General features: G+C 35.7%; 1 protein-coding gene across 1 annotated transcript in view; it reads right to left on the bottom strand.

Moving 5' to 3' along the window:
* Positions 1–22185, bottom strand: part of SPOCK3 (SPARC (osteonectin), cwcv and kazal like domains proteoglycan 3) — a 514066-nt gene that overhangs the window by 181060 nt on the left and 310821 nt on the right. The window contains exon 5 of the mRNA XM_003415798.3: positions 8801–8924. Within this exon, the coding sequence (XP_003415846.2) occupies positions 8801–8924 (124 nt within the window). The remainder of the gene's footprint in view (positions 1–8800; positions 8925–22185) is intronic.

The following is a 22185-nucleotide window of genomic DNA, read 5'->3' as shown; positions in this document are numbered from 1 at the left end:
TTGTTGACTGTGAATCCAGGTGAAATTAAATCCTTGAAAACTTCAATGTTTTCTCCATTTATTATGATGTTGCTTATTGTTCCAGTTGTAAGTCTTTTTTTTTTTTATGTTGATGTGTCATCCATATGGAAGGCTTTGATCTTCATCAGGAAGTACTTCAAGCCCTCTTCACATTCAGTAAGCAAAGTTGTGTTATCTGCATATCACAGGCTGTCAGTGAGTCTTTCTCCAATCGGAAGCCACTTTCTTCTTCACATAGTCCAACTTCTCAGATTATTTGCTCAGCATAAAAATTGAGTAACTATGGTGAAAGGGCACAACCTGTACACACATCTTTTCTGAGTTTAAACTGCTCAGTATTCCCATGTTCTGTTTGAAAGACTGCCTCTTTGTCTATGTACAGTTTCCTCATGAGCACAATTAAGTGTTTTGGAATTCCCACCCTTTGCAATGTTATCCATAATTTGTTGTGATCCACACTGTCCAATGCCTTTGCATAGGCAATAAAACACAGGCAAACATCCTTCTCGTATTATCTGCTTTCAGCCAAGATCCATCTGACATCAGCAGTGATAACCCTCCTTCCATTGCCTTTTCTGAATCCATTTTGAATTTCTGGAAGTTCCCCCTCAATGCACTGCTGCAGCCATTTTTTAATTATCTTCAGCAAAATTTTACTTGCATGTGATATTAATAATACTGTTCTACAATTTCTGCATTCTGTTGGATTACCTTTCTTTGGAATGGGCACAAATATAGATTTCTTCTCTCTTCCTGCCACTTGGCCAGGTAGCTGTCTTCCAAATTTCTTGGCAGAGATGAGTAAGCACTGGCAACGTTGCATAGGTTTGTAGAAACATCTTAATTGGTACTCTGTCAATCCCTGGAGCCTCGTTTTTTTGTTAGGTTGGATTTCTTCCTTCAGTAACATCGGTTCTCGATCATATACTACCTCCTGAAATGGTTGAAAGTTGACAAATTATTTTTGGTACAGTGACTGTGTATTCTTTCTGTCTTTTTTTGGTGCTTCTTTTACTGTTCAACATATTGCCCATAGAATCCTTCAGTATTGTAACTGGAGGCTTGGACTTTTTCTTCAGTTCTTTCACCTTGAGAAATGCCGAGTGCGTTTTTCCCTATTGGTTTTCTAACTTCAGGTCTTCGCACATGTCATTATAATACTTTACTTTGTCTTCCGGAGTGGCCCTTTGAAATCTTCTTTTCAGCTCTTTAACTTCATCATTTCTTCCATTCTCTTTAGCTATTCATCATTCAAGAGAAACTTCCAGAATCTCCTCTTATATCCACTTTGATATTTACTTTCTGTCTTGTCTTTTTAGTAATCTTTTGCTTTCTTAATGTATGATATCCTTGATATCATTCCACAACTCGTCTGATCTTCTGTCCTTAATGTTCAATGCATCAAATCTATTCTTGAGATGGTCTCCAAATTCAGGTGAATATACCTAAGGTCATACTTTGGCTCTCGTGTACTTGTTTTAATTTTCTTCAACTTGAGCTTGAACTTGCTTATGAGTAATTGATGGTCTACTCTGCAGTTGGCCCTTGGCCTTGTTCTGGCTGATGATATTAAGCTTTTCCATTGTCTCTTTCCACAGATGTAGTCGAATGGATTCTGGTGTGTTCCATTCATCATGTTCCATGGGTACACATGTTGCTTATGTTGTTGAAAATAGGTATTTGCAATGTATAAACCACTGGTCCTGCAAAATTCTATCATGTTATCTCCACTGGTCCTGCAAAATTCTACCATGCTATCTCCAGTGCCTTTTCTATCACCAAGATCATATTTTCCAACTACAGATTCTTCTTCTTTGTTTCCAACTTTCACATTCCAATCACCAGCAATTATCGATGCATCTAGCCAGAAGAGGCCATTGGCATAGCAATGCCATACTGAACTATTTACAATTGAAATGGTGAAATAATTCTTTGAACATTTAACAACAAAAGCAGTTAGTTTTCTATAAGAATTCTTTTACAGAAATAGCCCTTTTTTTTTTTTTTTTTTTACATTTTAACTTAATTTTCTCATTCATCCTTTTCAAAAGACAAAAATAATTCAAGGCTGTATATTGCTATTTCCCGTATGCTTATGTCTACATTTAAATGCACTAATAATTAAAGAAATCATGTATTCCAAAACTCTAAGCTGTTCAACACATAACGTTTTATACATAGAAAAACATTATTAAGATGATAAAATAAATCCAGGATTGAATAACAAAATAATTAGAATTTATTCATACCCTAGGTACTGGGTTGAATAGCACGACCATTCTCTCTAAAAAAAAAAATCATGTCCACAAGGAACCTGAGAATGTGACCTTATTTGAAAATAGGGCCTTTACAGATGTAATTAGTTGAGATGAAGTCATACTGCATGAAGGTGTATCATAATCCAAGGACTGACACCCTTGTAAGACAAGAAAATAGAGACACAGATACACAGGTGAGAACGCCACTCAAAGACTAAGGCAGAGGTTGCAGTGATGTGTCCAAGGAGCTCTGACGATTGCAAACGACCACCAGAAGCTAGGATAGAGAGTCTGAACAAATTTTCCTCCAGAGGCTCCAGAAGGAACTAACCAGGCTGACACTTGACTTTGAACTTACCGTCTCTAGAACTGTGAGAAAATAAATTTCTATTGTTTTAAGCCACCCAGTCTATGACAACTTGCTATGGCAGCCCTAGGAAACTAATGTATCCTATATTTTTTATCAGAAATGATTTAAGGTTTTATGAAAATCCATTTATCATTTCTTATTATTCATATTCAGCTGATAAAATATTCATATTTCACCTTTACCCCATAATGGTACTTAGCCCATATTTGAAATAGTTAACAAAAGAGAAGAGCGTTGATAGTTGTATTTCTTCTGGTTGAAAAATTTGTTGGTTGACAAAAAAATCACACAAGAAATTGTCTCTCAATCAACATCTAGAGAAATAACTGATGCCCACAGAATGTTGGACGTGCAAGGCTAGTAATTGTAAACTTTTTTTATTTCTGTCAGGTCGGTTCTGTACCACCACTCCAATTTTGGGTTCCTATAACCTGTTCAAATGGATTAATATCATGACTACATAGTTTTTTTTTATAACCTGTTCAAATGGATTAATATCATGACTACATAGTTTAATTAAATATTACTTAACATGATTAAATATAAGTGCAAAACAGAGTGCTTGTTTTCCAGGAAAACAATGTTGGATCCTCAGAATCAGTGATGGTTAGCTACACACAAAAGGCCTTCTCTAAATAAATACATGTAAGGTGACTCTGGAAACCCTGCTGGCAGGTGCTCCTTGGAAACCCTAGGGGCAGTTCTACTCTGTCCTATAGGGTCGCCATGAGTCGGAATTGACTCAATGGCAATGGGTAATGGGTTAAGGTGACTCTAAAAGAATAGAGACAGCTTTGTAAGTGTCTTTTAGCTTCTCACTCCATTTTAAAAGGAAATTTTAGAGGGTTCATACTTTTTTTCCATAAATGATGACAAAAGAATATGCATTTTACACTTCAACATATGCCTCCAGGGGCAAGGATGGAGAATGGAGCTAAATCAACGTTAGGAAGGAATGCTTTTCTGACAATTAGAATTTCCTCAAATATAGAGATTTAACTCATGGAACATGATAATCTAGGGACTTGAACACTGTATAGAAGTTTGTATTGGGCATTCCATCAAGTTCCTTATAAATCTGAGGTTTTATGGTAAGAGTTTATTCATATTAAGAGCTTTATCTGGTAAACTGTCTTAATAATATGCTAGGCTTGTAATCTTAATGAAGTTGCTATACCCAAGCCAAGAAGTAAAACCTAGGCGAAGTTGAAAAATAGCTCAAATACAAATAGTGTAAATCTATCTCTGACAGTTGATCTTCCAACATAAAATTATCTCAACCGAGACAAAGCAGCCAGAGGAAGAAAGATAGGACAATTAAATAACTATATATCAACACATACAAGTGTCAGAAATTGTCTTTCAAAACATATATATATATATATGTCATATTCACTAGAATTATGTAACTATACAGGGAAAGTAACAAAATGTCTCAAATCTGGAAAAAAATAAATGAGAGAAAAACAACATAATAGAACACTGAAACTTAAAATGGAATTCTCCTAAATTCAAAAAAAAAAAAAAAAAAAGAGTAAATGCTTCTCCTTAAATAATACAGCCATTCTTCTATTTTAAAAAAAAGTCTTATATTTACGAATTCAGAGGCAATAATTTGAAGGCATGCAACAGTGGTTCTCAATCTGAGCTTCACATAAAAATCACCCTGGGGGACTTTTAAAATTCAGACTTATTGGGCTCCATTTCAAGCCAATTCAAACACCATCTCTGCAGGCAGAGCTGGGAACTCCAGTATCAAATGAGTTCTGTTTCCATTCCCCTTCCCTCCACACACACATGCAGACACACACACACACACACATACGCACACACACACAGAATTTCTTCTAAACAATGTTCATTCCTAGGGAATTCACCATTATCTAGTTCAATTGACAAGCATGGCATACCTAAACATGACAGAAAAATGTTTAAAATAATCCAATGTGTTGTCCCCAGGGAGTTTATATTATGAATGGCCTGATTAGTTCTAAAACATTGATATTATTTATTGACTTGTGCTCAGCACATGTAATATAGAATTTACACAAGTCAGTGAAAAATATATCCACGCTCCAACAAAGATGCTATAGTGCAGAACAATTCCCAGTTCCTACTGAAGCTTAGCACTGCAATCGAAATTGACTTTGCTTGAAGTAAAGAAACAAAGACCTTTATCTTTTGTTTCAATTTCAGGAACGATTACTTCTCAAATAACCTTGAACAGACTTGATTTTTCTGACATTGCTGAATTTCAAAGAATTCAGAAAACATCCATTATTTTATATGAAGGATGACATAGACTTCCAAAGAAAGTCAATCATGTTTCTTAGAGGAAAAAAAAAAAAAAAAAAGGTAACATTTCAAATATATTCTTCTTATGAAAATCAGAAATTTTCCAATATTTTTTCAAGTAGATCTATTTTCCATGGTTCTTTATCAATTCCTTTGTCATACTGTGTACGCATTTTTTAAATACTCTGCTGAGGAATTCTTGACAAAGCTGACAAGTGTCAGAGCTTGAACGTTAATAAAGCAATTACACAAAATTGGTCACATTGCATAATGAAGCATATTTTCTAAAATTATATCTAAGTTGTGTCATTTGACAAAAATTTCCCTTTGAGTATTTTCTGATAACCTCCCCTGTCCCACCTCATCCCCCAACTCCTTCCTCTACTCTATTTTGGATTGACCTTACCTCCTGTTAAGGTGTTCAGTAGAATATAATTTATAAGCTCATCTTTATAAATTGAGCCAAAGCTAATGAGCAAAAACCGTGGATGAGGACTAGAACCTGTAGGAATGTTACCCTCAGTAATAAAAAAAGAAATTTACATTAATACAGAAAGATGAATAAGGAGACCTCAAGGGTAGAACTGGGCTCCTCTCCTGGCTGTAGGTTCTCACATCTTGGACTGCTGGTACCTGGCTTCTGGCCAAAATTTAACATATCAGAACTACTCAGCTTAGAGATTAAAAACTTCAAGGAAGACCTTCATGGATCGTACCCAGCTTGGAAGCCCATGAAAAGGATCATTATTATGAGCTCAAATGCCTACAAGCACCCAATACCTGTTCAAATCTGCATTGTCATAATTTTCTTAGTGTATTAACAAAGTTTAGTGAGCCAAGAGCCATAAGAAAGATCCTGACACTCCTCCACGTATCCTATATTTTCAGCCATAAGTAGATGTTAGGGAAATAACACAATGATCTTTTCCAGAAGGCACTTGCTCTGTTTTCTTTATACTTGATCTAATACCTAAAGAGCCTAGGATAATAACTTCTCTTACAGGGAAAGAAAAAAAAAAAAAAAAAAGAAGCGAGAACCTTAATATAAATTTCAAACCCAAGAGACTTTTAAAAGTATTAAGAAAAAGAGTTTAAAATAAGTTTTTATTGGGCAAAGAACTCTACTTGGTTTTCATTATTTTTTACACTGCACCCTTACTGCTGTTAATTTACACATTCAGTGGCCCAACTGGAAAAGCCACCAAATTAAATGAGAATGAATAAAAGTATAGGTGGTGATTGGAAGTTACTAAAGACCCATATTCATTTGAGCCATATTCTCTTTTTCTGTCTTTCTCTGAAAACAAAGCATTTATCAAAAGTGATACTTATACAAATAAATACCAAAATAATAACCCAATTATGGATTACTTATTAGCAGATTGGTTTTATTGGCAATATAAATAAGGCTGCATAATTTGTAAGCTGTGGCTTCACAGTGTAACTGGTGCATATGGAGGACAATGGGCAAGATCATATCAAACTAGAAGCAAACTTAAATCAATCTACATTGATAGGTTATTTAGTTTTGGCAGGAATGTGACAAATGTGTTTCTTGTTTGTTGTTGCTGTGTGTTCTGGTATTGGTTCTGACTCATAGAGACCCTATATGTGAGAGCAGAACTGCTCCAATACGGTTTCTTAGGCTGTAATTTTTATGGAAGTAGATCACCAGGCCTTTTCTCCCTGGAGCCCCTGGTGGGTTCCAGCCACCCACCCTTTGGTTAGCAGCTGAGTGCTTACTTCAACATCATCAAACAAGGCTTCCCATGTGGTCTTATGCAGGTAGAAGTCACTTGTGATTGTAACTTGGTTCCCTGTGAAACTAAATTGGGAAAGGAAAGGATTGCCTGCTGGGAGCCACCTAAAGAGGAACTGTCAAGAAAGACGTGGAGTATCTTTCACACTCTCCAATGGCAACTGTATCATAGAAACAAACATACCTGTCAGTTCCTCAGTACAGGTATGTCAATATTGTACTAGGTGTACTCCATGTGCCTCAAAATAAGAGCAGCTCACATTTAGAGAAAACAGCAATAAAGAGCTACAATTTCCAAACATCTACTGGTATTTAGGAAATAAATACATACATCTATCTTTGATGGATGCCAGTAAATTAAATTAATGGAGGACCCTGGTGGCACAGGCTACACCAAGTCTATAAATAGCCTCACTTTATTTCATATCACTTACTGAAAACGAATTTCATTTTAGTTATCTAAACTTTTTGGTTTTATAGATTTAGAGATAATGGTTAAAGCCTAATAAATTGAATATTCATACAGTTCCCTAAAGAGATATTAATGTTTGATTATAGGACACTGCACCAGATCCTTAGGGACACTAAGTAATATGTACTACATTACCTTTTAAAGACAAACAACAAAAAAACAAAACATAAAACTAAATTTATCAGTATATCTAATTCTGAGGGTTTCAAGTAAGAGATCCTGAGTCTATATTTCATCTGTCACACAATCAAAGAACGTCATCAAGGTCTTCTTTAACTCTTCTGTTACTACATTTTTTTCTCCTTAATTTTTTTTTTCTTTTTTGATGGTATGTGTTTTCAGTATTGGAATGCATGCTTACTAATTGAGAGTTTTTAAATTTCTGGTTGGTAATACGGATTTTGAGAAGTACGATCTGGTAATATAAGCCATCAATAAGGCAAGTGGCACCGTGGCACCCCTGATCTGTGGTGTGATGATACACCAGTGAGAGCCAGATAAGTAATTCATTGTTGGTGCCTTCTGATTAGGTTACATGGGGAAACTCTAGTTTTCCAAATATGACACAGGAAAACTAAAACGAACCCACCAGGACTCCCTAATTATCACAAAGGAAAGCCATAATTATGCAGGCAAGCCTTATATCACAGAAATGAGGGGGGAAAAAAAGGTGAAAGTTTACAAAACTAACACATCCGGGAATGCTCTAACTATACAACAATGAGGCTGAAGCTCTGTCTACAGGATTCATGTATTTCAAAAGGGACCCACCTTGATGCTAAATGCCTTAGAACCTGAGTAACGCCTTACCTCTGAGGTCCAGTGGCATAAACAGCGACTGGCATACTGTTAATCCATTAACTACTCTTCTCAAAGTTCTTAAAAATTTCTAAATATATGAACAATGTGGGGCACAAAGTAAGGAGGAAGCATAGCATAGAGGGAGCCCTGGTGGCGGAGTGATTAAGAGCTCGGCTGCTAACAGCAGCTCAAATCCACCAGCTGCTCTTTGGAAACCCTATGGGGCAGTTCTACTCTGTCCTATAGGGTTGCTACGAGTCAGAATCAACTCAATGGCAATGGGTTTGATTTTGGTTTGGTTACATTGCAGAGGAGACAGAAAAGGCATTGCATCAGAGATGAGTTCAAATCCTGACTTCAGTATCAACTAAATATGTGAAACTGGTCAATTTACTAAACCTTTCTGATCCTCAGTTTTCTCATCAATTAAAAGGATTTTTGGAGACTGAAATGAAATTGTATAGAAGATAACAAACAAGATAATGATACTGACAAATTGTACCTGCTACTATTATAATAAATAAAAAATGCTATCATATAGCACATTAACATTTCTGACCTCTTGCGTATTACTGACAAAAGGAACAGTTCTAATATTTGAGAGTTTAGAGTTTTCAAAGCATTAATATTTCAACCTTTAAACATTGAGATATAGGAAAAACAAATATACATTTGATCATATTTCAAAGTGCTGGAATTATTCATATTATTGACAAAGCTAAATGATTTATTTGAATGGTCACAATGGAGAATTAATAATTTTAATGACTTGCTAATACACGTACATTGTTCATTTCGTATTAAATGATTGTAGTGGTACTTACCTGAGAAGAGTAGGTATGGCCGTCTGAACCACAAATGGGGCTGGTATAGACCATTGGGCACTGCTTGCAGGCGGATGACATGGGACTTCTCCATTGCTTATGGCCTACGCCTATTTCTTTCATACTATTAAAAAAAAAAAATTAAGGAATTTATTGAAAATATTTTTATCTATTAACATAATACACTTTTTTCTACCTTTATTCCAACTCTTAAAGATAAATTGAAATCAGTAAACTGTATGATTGTTTTCATTGTATTAATCTGTAGTGTTCTCCAGTATAAACCTTTGGCTTACATCTCAAAATTTTCCTACAATAAAACAAGAGTATATTCCTTCAAAATATTCTGCTAGTCACATACAGACTATAGCTATATTGCATCATATGGATTTGAAAAAATATATATATATATGTATATACACGCGTAGTTGTAAAACGTGATTTTGATAGCCTGGCAACAGAAGCGACATTTGAACAGCAATAAAGGACTTATATATCTGGCATCTACTTAAGATCCTTTAGTATGTCATTAGGAACAGTGACAGAAAAGAGATGGATCTCATTCACTAGGTGCCCTCAATACGTCTCAAAATAAGAGCAGCTTACTTTCAGAGAAAACAGTAGTAAAGAAGTCCAGTTCAATGGGGACCAGTATTTAGAGACCCAAATTAGTAGCTTTAGTGATAGAAAACTCCCCTTTAATTGTGTAAAAATGACAACATAGATCTACTAGGCTTTGATCTAGAATAACTTGGGAAAACCCATTGAGTTCCGCTTTTTACACTCAACTTCAGCTGACTTATTTGGTTTCCACTTTGATAAAACCACTTTATTTCCCTCCCTATTAGTGTGAACAATTTACATCAAGAGGGGTAAGGGCTTAAAACTAGAAGCAAAGGAACAGGTTTTTTGTACAAAACACATAGTATTTAGAAGTCTTCCAATAAATTAACACTCATTTTCTTTTGATTATAATTGTCTTATAGAGAGTAATATGGTATGCATGTCAGAATAAGAAAAATGTTTTACTAGAAACATTTCTTTTTTTGTTTTTTTCCCCATAAACAAGTCAAACCAACAGAAAGAGTAGTCCCAAAGGATTAAGAAGAAGCATGCTAATGAAAGCTTCATAAGAAGGAAAAGCTTTTCTGATGATGTGTTTCAAATTTTTATTAAATTTGGATCAAGGAAGAATTTATCATAGTTTTGTTCCTCTGTCTCTCTCTTCCAAAAGACTACTTTAAAAACCTGCCTGGCTACAGAGTTTGTCTCATAATCGACGCAATGGGGAAATAATCATGCTGGGATTACTCATTGAATAGTTAGCACGAGGTCCTAATGGAAATTCAAACAATGACTGAAAAACCTGGAACATTATTCTACACCTCTTCAAGGTAAGTAAATTGCAGAAATGCAGCAAAGAGAAATAACAATTAAAAAATTAAAATATTCTACTTGGACTGTTCTTCCACCTTGTGTAATCAGAGCAAGGCATAAAATTATTCACTCTTCCAAAACATTAGGAAAATTATTATCAAGTTCTGTTCTCTAATCAATAAAATTTATTTTATTAAAAAAAAAGATATATATATATTCAACCCTATGTCTTAAAATATGTAACTAACAACTCTAATAATATATGCACATTTAAAAAATATAATGTTAATGCTTTTCTTTTGTAAGTACACATTTTATGACTGGTTAGCAAGTCACAATTAATGGAGAGTAAAGACATCAAAAGGGGAACTTACTGAAATGAACTTTTAAACACTGAAATTAAAATGTGGTGCAAAATACATACTGAGGTAAAAAGTAACTCCCTTCAAAGCTAATCTCGCTAAATATTAAACACCTTCAGATTCTTAAAGTACATCAATAAAAAATGGTATTTTGAAGTTTCAATTTGATCCTAGTGAGTTTTCTTAAGTAAAATATAATCACCATCATTATAAACATTATAATATTGCATGTATCTGCTTCACCATTTTGATAAGGAGCTCATGGCAAACTACCCCATTTCTCTAAAAAAATAGAATATTTATGATTCCTTAAAAATAAAAAGAACATAAGATGATGATATATTAGATGTTTTCATAAATATTATTCATACCATTCACCACTTGTCTGTCAGACTGTCCTAGTGTGGTGGATTGCATGTTGCTGTGATGATGGAAGCTATAACACCAATATTTCAAATACCAGCAGAGTCATGCAGGAGGGATAGTTTTCAGTGGAGCTTCCAGACTAAGACAAATTAGGAAGAAGAACCTGATAGTTTACTTCAAAAAAGATTGGCCAGTGAAAACTTAATGAATAGCAGTGGAACACTGTCTGATATAGTGCCAGCAGACGAGCCCCTCATGTTGAAAGACGCTCAAAATATGACAGGAGAAGAGCTGCCTCCTCAAAGTGGAGTTTACCTTAATTATGTGGATGTAATAAAGCTTTTGAGACCTATATTTGCTGATGTGGCATGACTCAAAATGAGAAGAAATAGCTGCAAACGTCCATTAATAATCTGAATGTGGAAGGTACAAACCACAAATCTGGGAAAATTGGAAGTATTCAAAAATGAAATTGAATACATAAAGATCAATATCCAAGGTATTAGTGAACTGAAATGAACTGGTATTGGCAATTTTGAATTAGTCAATCATATGGTCTACTTTGCCAGGAATGACAAATGGAAGAGGAATGGTGTCACTTTCATCCTCAAAAAAAAATTTCAAAATTTATCAGTGATAGGATAATATGCATACACCTACAAGGAAGACCAGTTAAAGCAACTATTATTCAAATTTACACACCAAACACCAATGCCAAAAATGAAGAAATTGAAGATTTTGACCAACTTCTGCAGTCTGAAATCTATCAAACACACAATCAAGGTGCATTGATTATTATTGGTGATTGATACGTGAAAGTTGGAAACAATGAAGAAGGATTGGTAGTTGGAAAATACGGCCTTGATGACAGAAACAACACAGGAGATTGAATGATAGAATTTTGCAAGACCAACAGCTTATTCATTGCAAATACCTTTTTCAACAACATAAATGGGAACTACACATGTGGACCTCGCCGGATGGACTACACAGGAATTAATTTGACTGCTTCTGTGGAAAGAGATGATGGAAAAGCTCAATATCATCAGTCAGAACAAGGCCAGGGGCAAAATGCTGAAAAGACCATCAATTGTACATATGCAAGTTCAAGTTGAAATTGAAGAAAATTAAAATAAGTGCACTAGAGCCAAAGGTAGACTTTGAGTATATTCCACCTGAATTAGGAACCATCTAAAGAATAGATCTGGCACATTGAACCTTAATGACCAAAGACCAGACGAGTTGTAGGATGACATCAAGGACATCATACATGAAGAACGCTAAAAGGTCGTTAAAAAGACAAGAAGGAAAGAAAACACCAAGATTGTTCTCAGAAGAGTCTCTGAAACTTGCTCTTCAATGTAGAGTAGCTAAAGTCAAAGGAGCAAACGATGAAGTAAAGGAGCTGAACAGAAGATTTCAAAAGGTGGCTCGAGAAGACAAAGTGAGGTATTAAAAGGAAATGTGCAAAGACCTGGAGTTATAAAACCAAAAGGGAAGTGCACACTCTGCATTTCTCAAGCTGAAAGAACTGAAGAAAAAATCCAAGGCTTGAGTTGCAATACTAAACGATGCAGAAAGCATCAAAGGAATGTAGAAGGAATAAACAGAGTCACTGCGCCAAGAAGAACTGGTCGATGTTCAACCATTTCAGGAGGTCGTATGTGGTGAAGAACTGATGGCACTGAAGGAAGAATTCCAAGCTGCACTGAAACCATTGGAGAAAATCAAGACTTTGGGGATTGACGAAATATCAACTGAGATGTTTTAACAAACGGATGCAATTCTGCAAGCATTCATGTGTCCACGGCAAGAAATTTGGAAGACAGCTACCTGGCCAACTACCTGGAAGAGATCCATATTTGTGACCATTCCAAAGAAAGGTGATCCAACAGAATGTGGAAATTATCGACCAATAACATTAATATCCATGCATGTAAAACCTGGCAAGATGTAATTCAAAAACAGTTGCAGCAGTACATCAAGAGGGAACTGACAGAAATGCAAGCTGGATTCAGAAGATGTAGAATGTGGGATTTCACTGCTGATGTCAGATGTATCTTAGATGAAAGCAGAGAATACCAGAAAGAGGTTTATCTGTGTTTTATTGACTATGCAAAGGCATTTGACTGTGTGGATCACAACAAATTATGGATAACATAGCAAAGAATGGGAATCACAGAACACTTAATTTTGCTCATGGGAAACCTGTATGTAGACCAAGAGGCAGACATTCAAACAGAACAAGGTGGATACTACGCAGTTTAAAATTAAAAAAAAAGATGTTCATCAGGGTCGTATCCTTTCACCATACTCATTCAATCTGTATGTTATTGTTGTTGTAAGGTGCCACCAAGTCAGTGCTCATTGGAAGCAAGGATGGCAAGACTTTCGCTCACATACTTTGGACATGTTATCAGGAGGAACCAGTCCCTGGAGAAGGACATCATGCTGGGTAAAGTAGATGGTCATTGAAAAAGAGGAAGACCCTCAAGGAGATCAGCTGACACAGTTGCTGCCACTATGGGCTCAAACATAGTAATGATTGTGAGGATGGTGCAGGACAGGGTAGTGTTTAGTTCTGTTGTACACAGCATCACAGAACCAACTCAAATGCACCTAACAACAACAACGACAACATTCATACCATAACACATAAGGACAGTGAATCATAAACTTATAACTATACTCATAAGCCCAAATGAAAATACCTAACAATATTTTTTCATAATAATATCGTCTTTATAAAACGAAAAACCAAACCCATTGCCGTCAAGTCGATTCCAACTCATAGTGACCCTAGAGGACAGGATAGAATTCCCCATAGAGGTTCCAAAGAGCACCTGGTGGATTTGAACTGCTGACCTTTTGGTTAGCAGCCATAGCCCTTAACCACTATGCCACCAGGGTTTACAACAGTCTTGATAGAACACACTTTATATTCTACATAGTTGTCTAGAAAATTTAGGCCTTAATTTGAAGTCTGAAATTTTAATTTTCAAGGTTTCTAATGTGTTTTTTAATGAAATCATCCCAGATTGTTTTATATAATTCAAATATATAAAAATTAGTCTTCTTTTTTTTTTTTTTTTCATTTTCTGTAGAGGATAAATTACTTTAAAGTGCATAAAGTACAGTACAAAATGTAGTTTTTTTGGCATGTATTCATTTTGGAATTAGTGTACAGATAAAACGTGTTTCTAAGAATCTTATTAAGAGAATAAAAAAGTACTTTTACAAGTTCATAAATTAATTAACAATGTACTGATAAGCATCAAAAGACATACAAATAGGATATGTTCCTTGTTTCAAAAAACAAAATATTTATAATTGAGGAAATAGGGTTTTTACATGTGAAAACAAAACTAATAATATACTACAGCAGACACTTGGTGGCTAATAAGCTGCATCATTAACAAGGACTTTGTAGGTTCTGAAAAACTGATAGCTTATATAGGTTTTGGACAAGGCTTCATACCACGTAGCTTAAGCAGTTGTCCAAGTTGTGCACATTGAAGACAATGTCTGTGGTGCCCCTTGCATTGCAGAGTGCTCCACCCGCTCAACTGTAAGCGGTGTCTCTGTTTATGATGGAAGAGATAATTGCATTCCCAGAGTTCTTTTTATTAGAGGTTATTTATTTTATTTTTTTTTTATTGTGATGCAGAATCCGCTTGATCCGGCACTGAGAATATTATTTTTAATTTTGTGTACAGAAATATTTCCACTTCGTAGAAAAATTAGAGAAGCAAATAAGGCTAGAATTGAAAATTCTAAGACAATTTAAATATCTATGCATTATGTTTAATATGTTGTTATGGTATGAACTATATCCTTCAAAAATATGTGTTGAAATCCTAACCCCTCTACCTGTAAATGGGGATCTCTGGGTGGTACAAACCATTAAGCGCACCACTACTAACCGAAAGGTTGGTGGTTCCAACCCATCCATAGATGCCTTAGAAAAATGGTCCAGCAATCTCCTTCCAAAAGGTCACTCTCTTGAAAACCCTGTGAAGTGCAGTTCTACTTTGCAACACATAGGGTCACCACTTGATGGCAACAGGTTTGTGTTTCTGTTTGTTTTGTATTTTTGGTGCTTGTAAATACGACCACGTTTGGAAATAGGACCTTTGTTTTGTTATGTTAATAAGGTCAGGTCAGAGTAGGGTGGGTCTTAAATCGAATCACCACTGAGTTATAAAAAAGAGCAGAGTAGACAGAGACACAAACAGGGGGAAGACAGATGCCAAGGAATGTCAGAGATTGCCAGCAACTAGGAAAGGGACACACAGAAGCAACTGACACAACCAGGACTCTGGTTCGGACTTTTAATCTGGAGAATTATGAGAAAATAAATTTCTGTTCTTTAAACCAATCCACTTGTGATATTTCTGTGATGGCAACACAAGGAAACCAAGGCATGTGTAGTGACGTGTAAGTTGAGATAACATTTTTCATTCATTATTTTAAATTATATTTTGAAGGTCCTATCTATGAGCCCTGGAGGCACAGTGGTTAAGACTTCAGCTGCCAACCAAAACGTTGGCAGCTTGAATCTACCAACTGCTCCTTGGAAGCCCTGTGGGGCAGCTCTCCTCTGGCTTATAGCATTGCTATGAGTTGTATTCGACTCAACAGCAAAGTATCTATAAGACTGTTGTGTTTCTAAGGGAGAGATGAAATCATGGCAGTCAGTCTACGGCCCAAGATGGGTGAAGTAACATACTTAGGGAAATGCAAAATTGACTCAGGGTATCAGAATGGTTACTGGCAATTGTGGCAGGAGTAATGACAGGTAAAAAATTAGTCCTAGAAAAGGATTACTATATATACCAATATGAATATCCTGGATTCAAATATATCTGTACTCTTTGAGAATAAGTCAAATTTTTTGATGTAACCAAAAACATTTGCAGTTAATTATGGTGAATAATTACCAAGCAGGGTAATAATATTTGAGGTACAAATAATAATAAAAATAATAATGAGATACAAAACAGAAAGTGGCTGGAGAATTCTCTGAATTTATTTTAAAATTACTGTTCTTCCAACAGCGACTCTGCTGAAACAAATGTATACCTTTAAGAGAACTAATTTTCAGGACAATATACTTCAATTTTGAAAAGAGGAGTTAAATTCTGTTTATAATAACATCATATGTATGACCACATCCTTTCTCTGAAAGAGCAAATCATCTTACTTTTAAGACCAGTGAAATTAACCAATCAGATGATAATGCATGATACAAAAAGTTAATATTTTTGTCAGCCTTCATTTTTCAATACACCACCCTTCAGAATATTTATTTGAGGTTAGTTTTATACTACTATGACTGTTATTATGATTCTAAAAGTTTGAGAATTAAAGAAGAATTTCTACTATGGCTAGTGTTCCTTCACATGAATCGTTTTGAGGCAATTAAGTCATATTATGTAAGCTATCCTACTGTGTTCCTGATTTACCTTTCTCTCTAGCTTTTAGCACAAGTCTGCAGGATCAGTATCATGTGAAAACTGAACACTCACTTATTTATTCTAATAACTATGGTGTTAGGTACTGGCACATCTATTTACTAATTATGTTCCATTCGTTTTCAGCTTAGTAAATCATGTTGTACATTTTAACAACATAATTTGAAAAAAAAATACATCCACGTTTTAGGATTAACATTGATTTTGGAAAGAGGATAAAAGTTTTTAATCAAAATGTTAGCGGAAAAATCTTATTTTGATTTAAGTTTCAAGTATGACTGCCTTCCTGGCCCTGGGTTTGAAATTCTCCCAAAATGATTGGTTGGGCCCAAAACTTGCAAACTGTTGGTCAGTTTACTATCTGCAAAAGTGGCTTGCACATGATTGGTTTGTTTATAACCCATCTTTTTAGTTGTGCTTTACTGCGATGGCTGGGCTCTTCCCACCTCCCCTACTAATCTGACCTTTATCCAGATAAGTTAGACAGCCTGCGTTGTAATTAAGAAGGAGTACATGGGCTAGCCTATAGAAACCTTAGAACAAGAAGCCTCAGATGGGTCTTCCCAGCTGATGACAACTCAGAGAAGAGCACATTGTTTGGACATGGGGCCCAGTGCTCCGACCCTCCCAACAACTATGACAACCAAGAAGGCAGCTGCTGCAAATGTACCGGGAGAACAGAGACAATAAGCAGACCCTGACAGTGGCAGCAAAGTGTGAAATCAAATGATAGCTGAGAAAAGTAACCCACCACGGAGCCTGCCAAGTGACAATTACTGTTTCCTGTTTGAAAGTTTCCTGATGGGTAAGAATAAACATTGATTTTTGAAAAGGGTAAGTGGGTCCCCTTTGATGTGTAAAAAGGTTGCCTTTTAGACACTGAGGGCCTGTACTGGGACCCTTCTTGAACCCTTTGCAAATCTTCCTTTCTCCTTGTGTCTTTCATTTTTATCCTTCTTTGTTATTAAAGTTGTTATTGCCGCGATGTGGTTTCCATGAGTTCTTTGTGACCATTCTAAAGAACTATCAAACTCAATTGAGAACAAGTGTCCTAGGGGGAACAGCTGGTATCAAAAATGGTGGAGAAGTTGGAGGATGGGGGTATATATGACCTCTGGCTTATAGGAAACAGCCTGGTACTGATTCTTATCGTCAGAGATATTATGACAATGGCTCTAGCATTAATCAGTCTTAGCAAGTCAGTACCCTCCCTGGGTCTTAATTTCTTCATTTGCTCCATAATAGGTTTCATCATTATGGATCATTTGATCTTGATCATTTTGTGAGTCACTAAATCTTTGATAGAGTTACTCATTTGAAGGCAATCAGCGAAAATTAGAGGCATAGTGCAGACAGACCACATGTTGTGATTTTAGGATTTGAGTCAGTGATACCAAGTGAAATATATATATCAGCATGGGGGGAAGGATGTGTAAATGGCGAAAGAGATTTCTGGCAATTCTCTAAGTTCCAAAACTCCACTAACTCAAGCTGGCAAATGACAGACATGGAGGGGGCACCGTCATGTGACAAATGATGAAATAGAGGGAAGATAAAACATGGTCATGTTTAAATAGACATGATTTCCATTAAAGCATACCTAGCAATCATATAATATTTGTATTACACTGTCAAGGGACACTGTCAGTAAGTCATAAAAATAAGTACTATATCACATTTAGATCATAAATTTATACATAATCTTATAAAACCTTGTAATTTCTGAATCTAATACCATATAAATTCCCAGTTCTTAAGGCCTTAAATACATAAATAGAATTAAAGGCTAAATGATTTACCTATTTATCTTAGGAGAGAACTATTAATATGTAAGTCTTAATTTCTTAGGTGTATTCGCTGTGCTTCTTTCTACGTGTACATATATTAACTCAGTTCTTAATGACTGCTTCAGTGGAAGAATTTGGATATAGTCTGATTAAAAAAAAAAAAAAAAGGAATTCCAAGGAAGGGAGAAATTCTGTGAAGATCACAATTTATGGCAATTTGATGTATTTTTGTCTTGTCAATACACCTAATATTTCATTTTCCTTTAGGCAATCAGTTTTTTAAAGCCTGCTAGAGTTTTGTCCAAGCTCTTCTTTAGGACACGACTGCCAAGTCTTGATTTTCTTCCTACTGGCCATAGCACTTGTGGAAACAAGGCTAGCCTCATTACTCTTTGCCATGGGCCATAGGAAAAGACAGATGATATTAGCAAAGTGCAGACAATTTTCGTTTTGGAAGACAAAATTATATGAAAATTGGAAAACCCTACATAAAACTCATTAAAGTTGTAATGGACACTATCTGCTTCATATGATGTCTGTACTCTATATGACAGTAATTTGAACATTGAAGCACAATAATGTACACAATGAATTTTACTTTTAAGAAAAATACTTACTTTGCCAATACAGAAAATCTTTACACTTGAAAACATTATTAACTATATGACTATTAAACAACAGGTAGTATGTAACAAATAAGTTGACATCGCTTATTCTGCAATATAAACAGAAAACCTACTTGGTCTATATATTTTAGATGTATCAAGATTCACACAAGAAGCCCACTTCTAGATGTATTTCAAAATACAGTAGTAGAAGTAATTAATAAAATGTGTCTTTTAAAAATATTCCTTACACAAACTGAATACATTTAAAATGCTGATTTTAATTACGACGTTTCATCACAAACTATGTCTACCAGGCCAATTAATAAGATATAGCAACATACTAAAAAATCAAAGTCATTAGCAATTTAGAGAGTTTATATCTTTACAGAGTAATGGAATTAAACTTCAGAACATAGCCCTTAATGAGAGTTGGAAAATTTATAATGTGCACCAGGGTCTTTGAAATGATCTTTAAACAAGTTTGCAGAGCTTTGTTACTACTTAAGAAAAATACAGTTAAAAAAAAAAAAAGTTAAACATAGGTTTATTTCAAGAACCTGTGTTTTTTAAAATAAAAAATTCTCTTGCCACTGATTCCAACCCATAGCAACCCTATAGAACAGAGTAGAACTCCATACAGTTTCCAAGGTGGATTCAAACTGTCAACCTTTTGATCAGCAGCCAAACACTTAACCATTGTGCAACCAGAGCCCTCTTTTTTTTCTTTTTTTAGATAATTTTTATTGTACTTTAAGTGAAAGTTTACAAATCAAGTCAGTCTCTCACACAAAAACCCAGATACACCTTGCTACACACTCCCATTTACTCTCCCCCTAATGAGACAGCCCACTCTCTCCCTCCACTCTCTCTTTTCGTGTCCATTTCACCAGCTTCTAAACCCTTCTACCCTCTGATCTCCCCTCCAGGCAGGGGATGCCAACATAGTCTCAAGTGTCCACCTGATCCAAGAAGCCCACTCCTCACCAGCATCCCTCTCCAACCCATTGTCCAGTCCAATCCATGTCTGAAGAGTTGGCCTCGGGAATGGTTCCTGTCCTGGGCCAACAGAAGGTCTGGGGGTCATGACCACTGGGGTCCTTCTACTCTCAGTCAGACCATTAAGTCTGGTCTTTTTATGAGAATTTGGGGGTCTGCATCCCGCTGCTCTCCTGCTTCCTCAGGGGTTCTCTGTCGTGTTCCCTGTCAGGGCAGTCATCGGTTGTAGCCAGGCACCATCAAGTTCTTCTGGTCTCAGGATGATGTAGTCGCTGGTTCAAGCGGCCCTTTCTGTCTCTTGGGCTCCTAATTGCCTTGTGTCCTTAGGGTTCTTCATTCTCCTTTGATCCAGGTGGGTTGAGACAAATTGATGCATCTTAGATGGGTGCTTGCTAGCATTTAAGACCCCAGATGCCACTCTTCAAAGTGGGATGCAGAATGTTTTCTTAATAGATTTTATTATGCCAATTGACTTAGATGTCCCCTGAAACCATGGTCCCCAGACCCCTGCCCCTGCTATGCTGCCTTTGAAGCATTCAGTTTATTCAGGAAACTTCTTTGCTTTTGGTTTAGTCCAATTGTGCTGACCTCCCCTGTATTGTGTGCTGTCTTTCCCGTCACCTAAAGTAGCTCTTGTCTACTATCTAATTAGTGAATGCCCCTCTCCCACCTTCCCTCCTCTTATAACCACGAAAGAATGTTTTCTCCTCAGTTTAAACTATTTCTCAAGTCCTTATAATAGTGGTCATATACAATATTTGTCCTTTTGCAACTGACTAATTTCACTCAGCATAATGCCTTCCAGTTTCCTCCATGTTATGAAATGTTTCACAGATTCCTCACTGCTCTCTATCAATGTGTAGTATTCCATTGTGTGAATATACCATAATTTATTTATCCATTCATCCATTGATGGGCACCTTGGTTGCTTCCATGTTTTTGCTATTGTAAACAGTGCTGCAATAAACATAGGTGTGCATATATCTGTTCGTGTAAAGGCTCTCATTTCTCTAGGGTATATTCTGAGGAGTGGGATTTCTGGGTTGTATGGTAGTTCTATTTCTAACTTTTTAAGAAAACGCCAGATAGATTTCCAAAGTGGTTGTACCATTTTACATTCCCACCAGCAGCATATGAGAGTTCCAATCTCTCTGCAGCCTCTCCAACATTTATTATTTTGTGTTTTTTGGATTAATGCTAGCCTGTTGGAGTGAGATGGAATCTCATTGTAGTTTTGATCTGCATTTCTCTAACGGCTAATGATCGTGAACATTTCCTCATATATCTGTTAGCTACCTGAATATCTTCTTTAGTGAAGTGTCTATTCATATCTTTTGCCCCTTTTTTAATTGGGTTATTTGTCTTTTTGCAGTTGAGTTTTTGCAGTGTCATGTAGATTTTAGAGATCAGGCACTGATCAGAAATGTCATAGCTAAAAACTTTTTCCCAGTCTGTAGGTAGTCTTTTTACTCCTTTGATGAAGTCTTTGGATGAGCATAGGTGTTTGATTTTTAGAAGCTCCCAGTTATCTATCTAGTTTTTCTTCTACATTCTTTATAATTTTTTGTATACTGTTCATGCCACGTATTAGGGCAGAGCCCCATTAAGATCTCGCAAATACAACTAAACTATTTAGTGAGGCTAATATTCTACCAAAGAATGTTTTCACCGCTCTTATTCAGAACCTATATTTTCATTGAGAGATTTAAATCATGAAAAAGATATAATAATATTTGAGTAACAGATTCTGTAAAGGTAACAATTTTCTTTTTGGTGGTGTGCATATTCACAATTGTAAAAGGCAGTAATAAACAGTTTCAAAATAGATATTAATACAAATGATATTTATAATCTTTCCAATTTTACCTCTGATTGATTAAAGGAAACAAGAAAATCTTGTAAATATATTAAAATGTAGATGATGTCAAATTCTTATAGTAACGACTTAGGTTCTTATGGTTTCCACGTATTTAATCCCCAACATTATTTTGATTACTGTGGACTTCTTCATTTAAGCTACAGAAAAATGCATGCAACTGAAAAGGATCTTGAGAGTATAAAATATAAATGTCCGTAAACCTATTTTCTACAAAATAGCAGCCAAGAAGTTAAAATACATAGCCTGATGTATGACTAAACCAGCTATGTAATTAATTGTTTTTGTTGTCAGGTGCCATTGAATCAGTTCCTGCTCATGGCAACCCTATGTACAACAGAACAAAACACTGCTGGGTCCTGCACAATCCTCACAATCTTTGGTATGTTTGAGCACATTGTTGCAGTCACCGTGTCAATCCATCTCCTGGAGGGTTTCCCACATTTTCACTGGTCCTCTACAGGTGTAATCAATGTAATTGTATTGAGTTGGAAATTTGTTTTTTCTTTCAAGCCAATAAAATATTATTTTTTGAAGCA

This window comes from Loxodonta africana, chromosome 21, assembly GCF_030014295.1.
Source record: "Loxodonta africana isolate mLoxAfr1 chromosome 21, mLoxAfr1.hap2, whole genome shotgun sequence".
Lineage (NCBI taxonomy): Eukaryota > Metazoa > Chordata > Mammalia > Proboscidea > Elephantidae > Loxodonta > Loxodonta africana.
The sequence above is the reverse complement of the archived record's forward strand: the minus strand, read 5'-3'. Positions and strand labels throughout refer to the sequence as shown.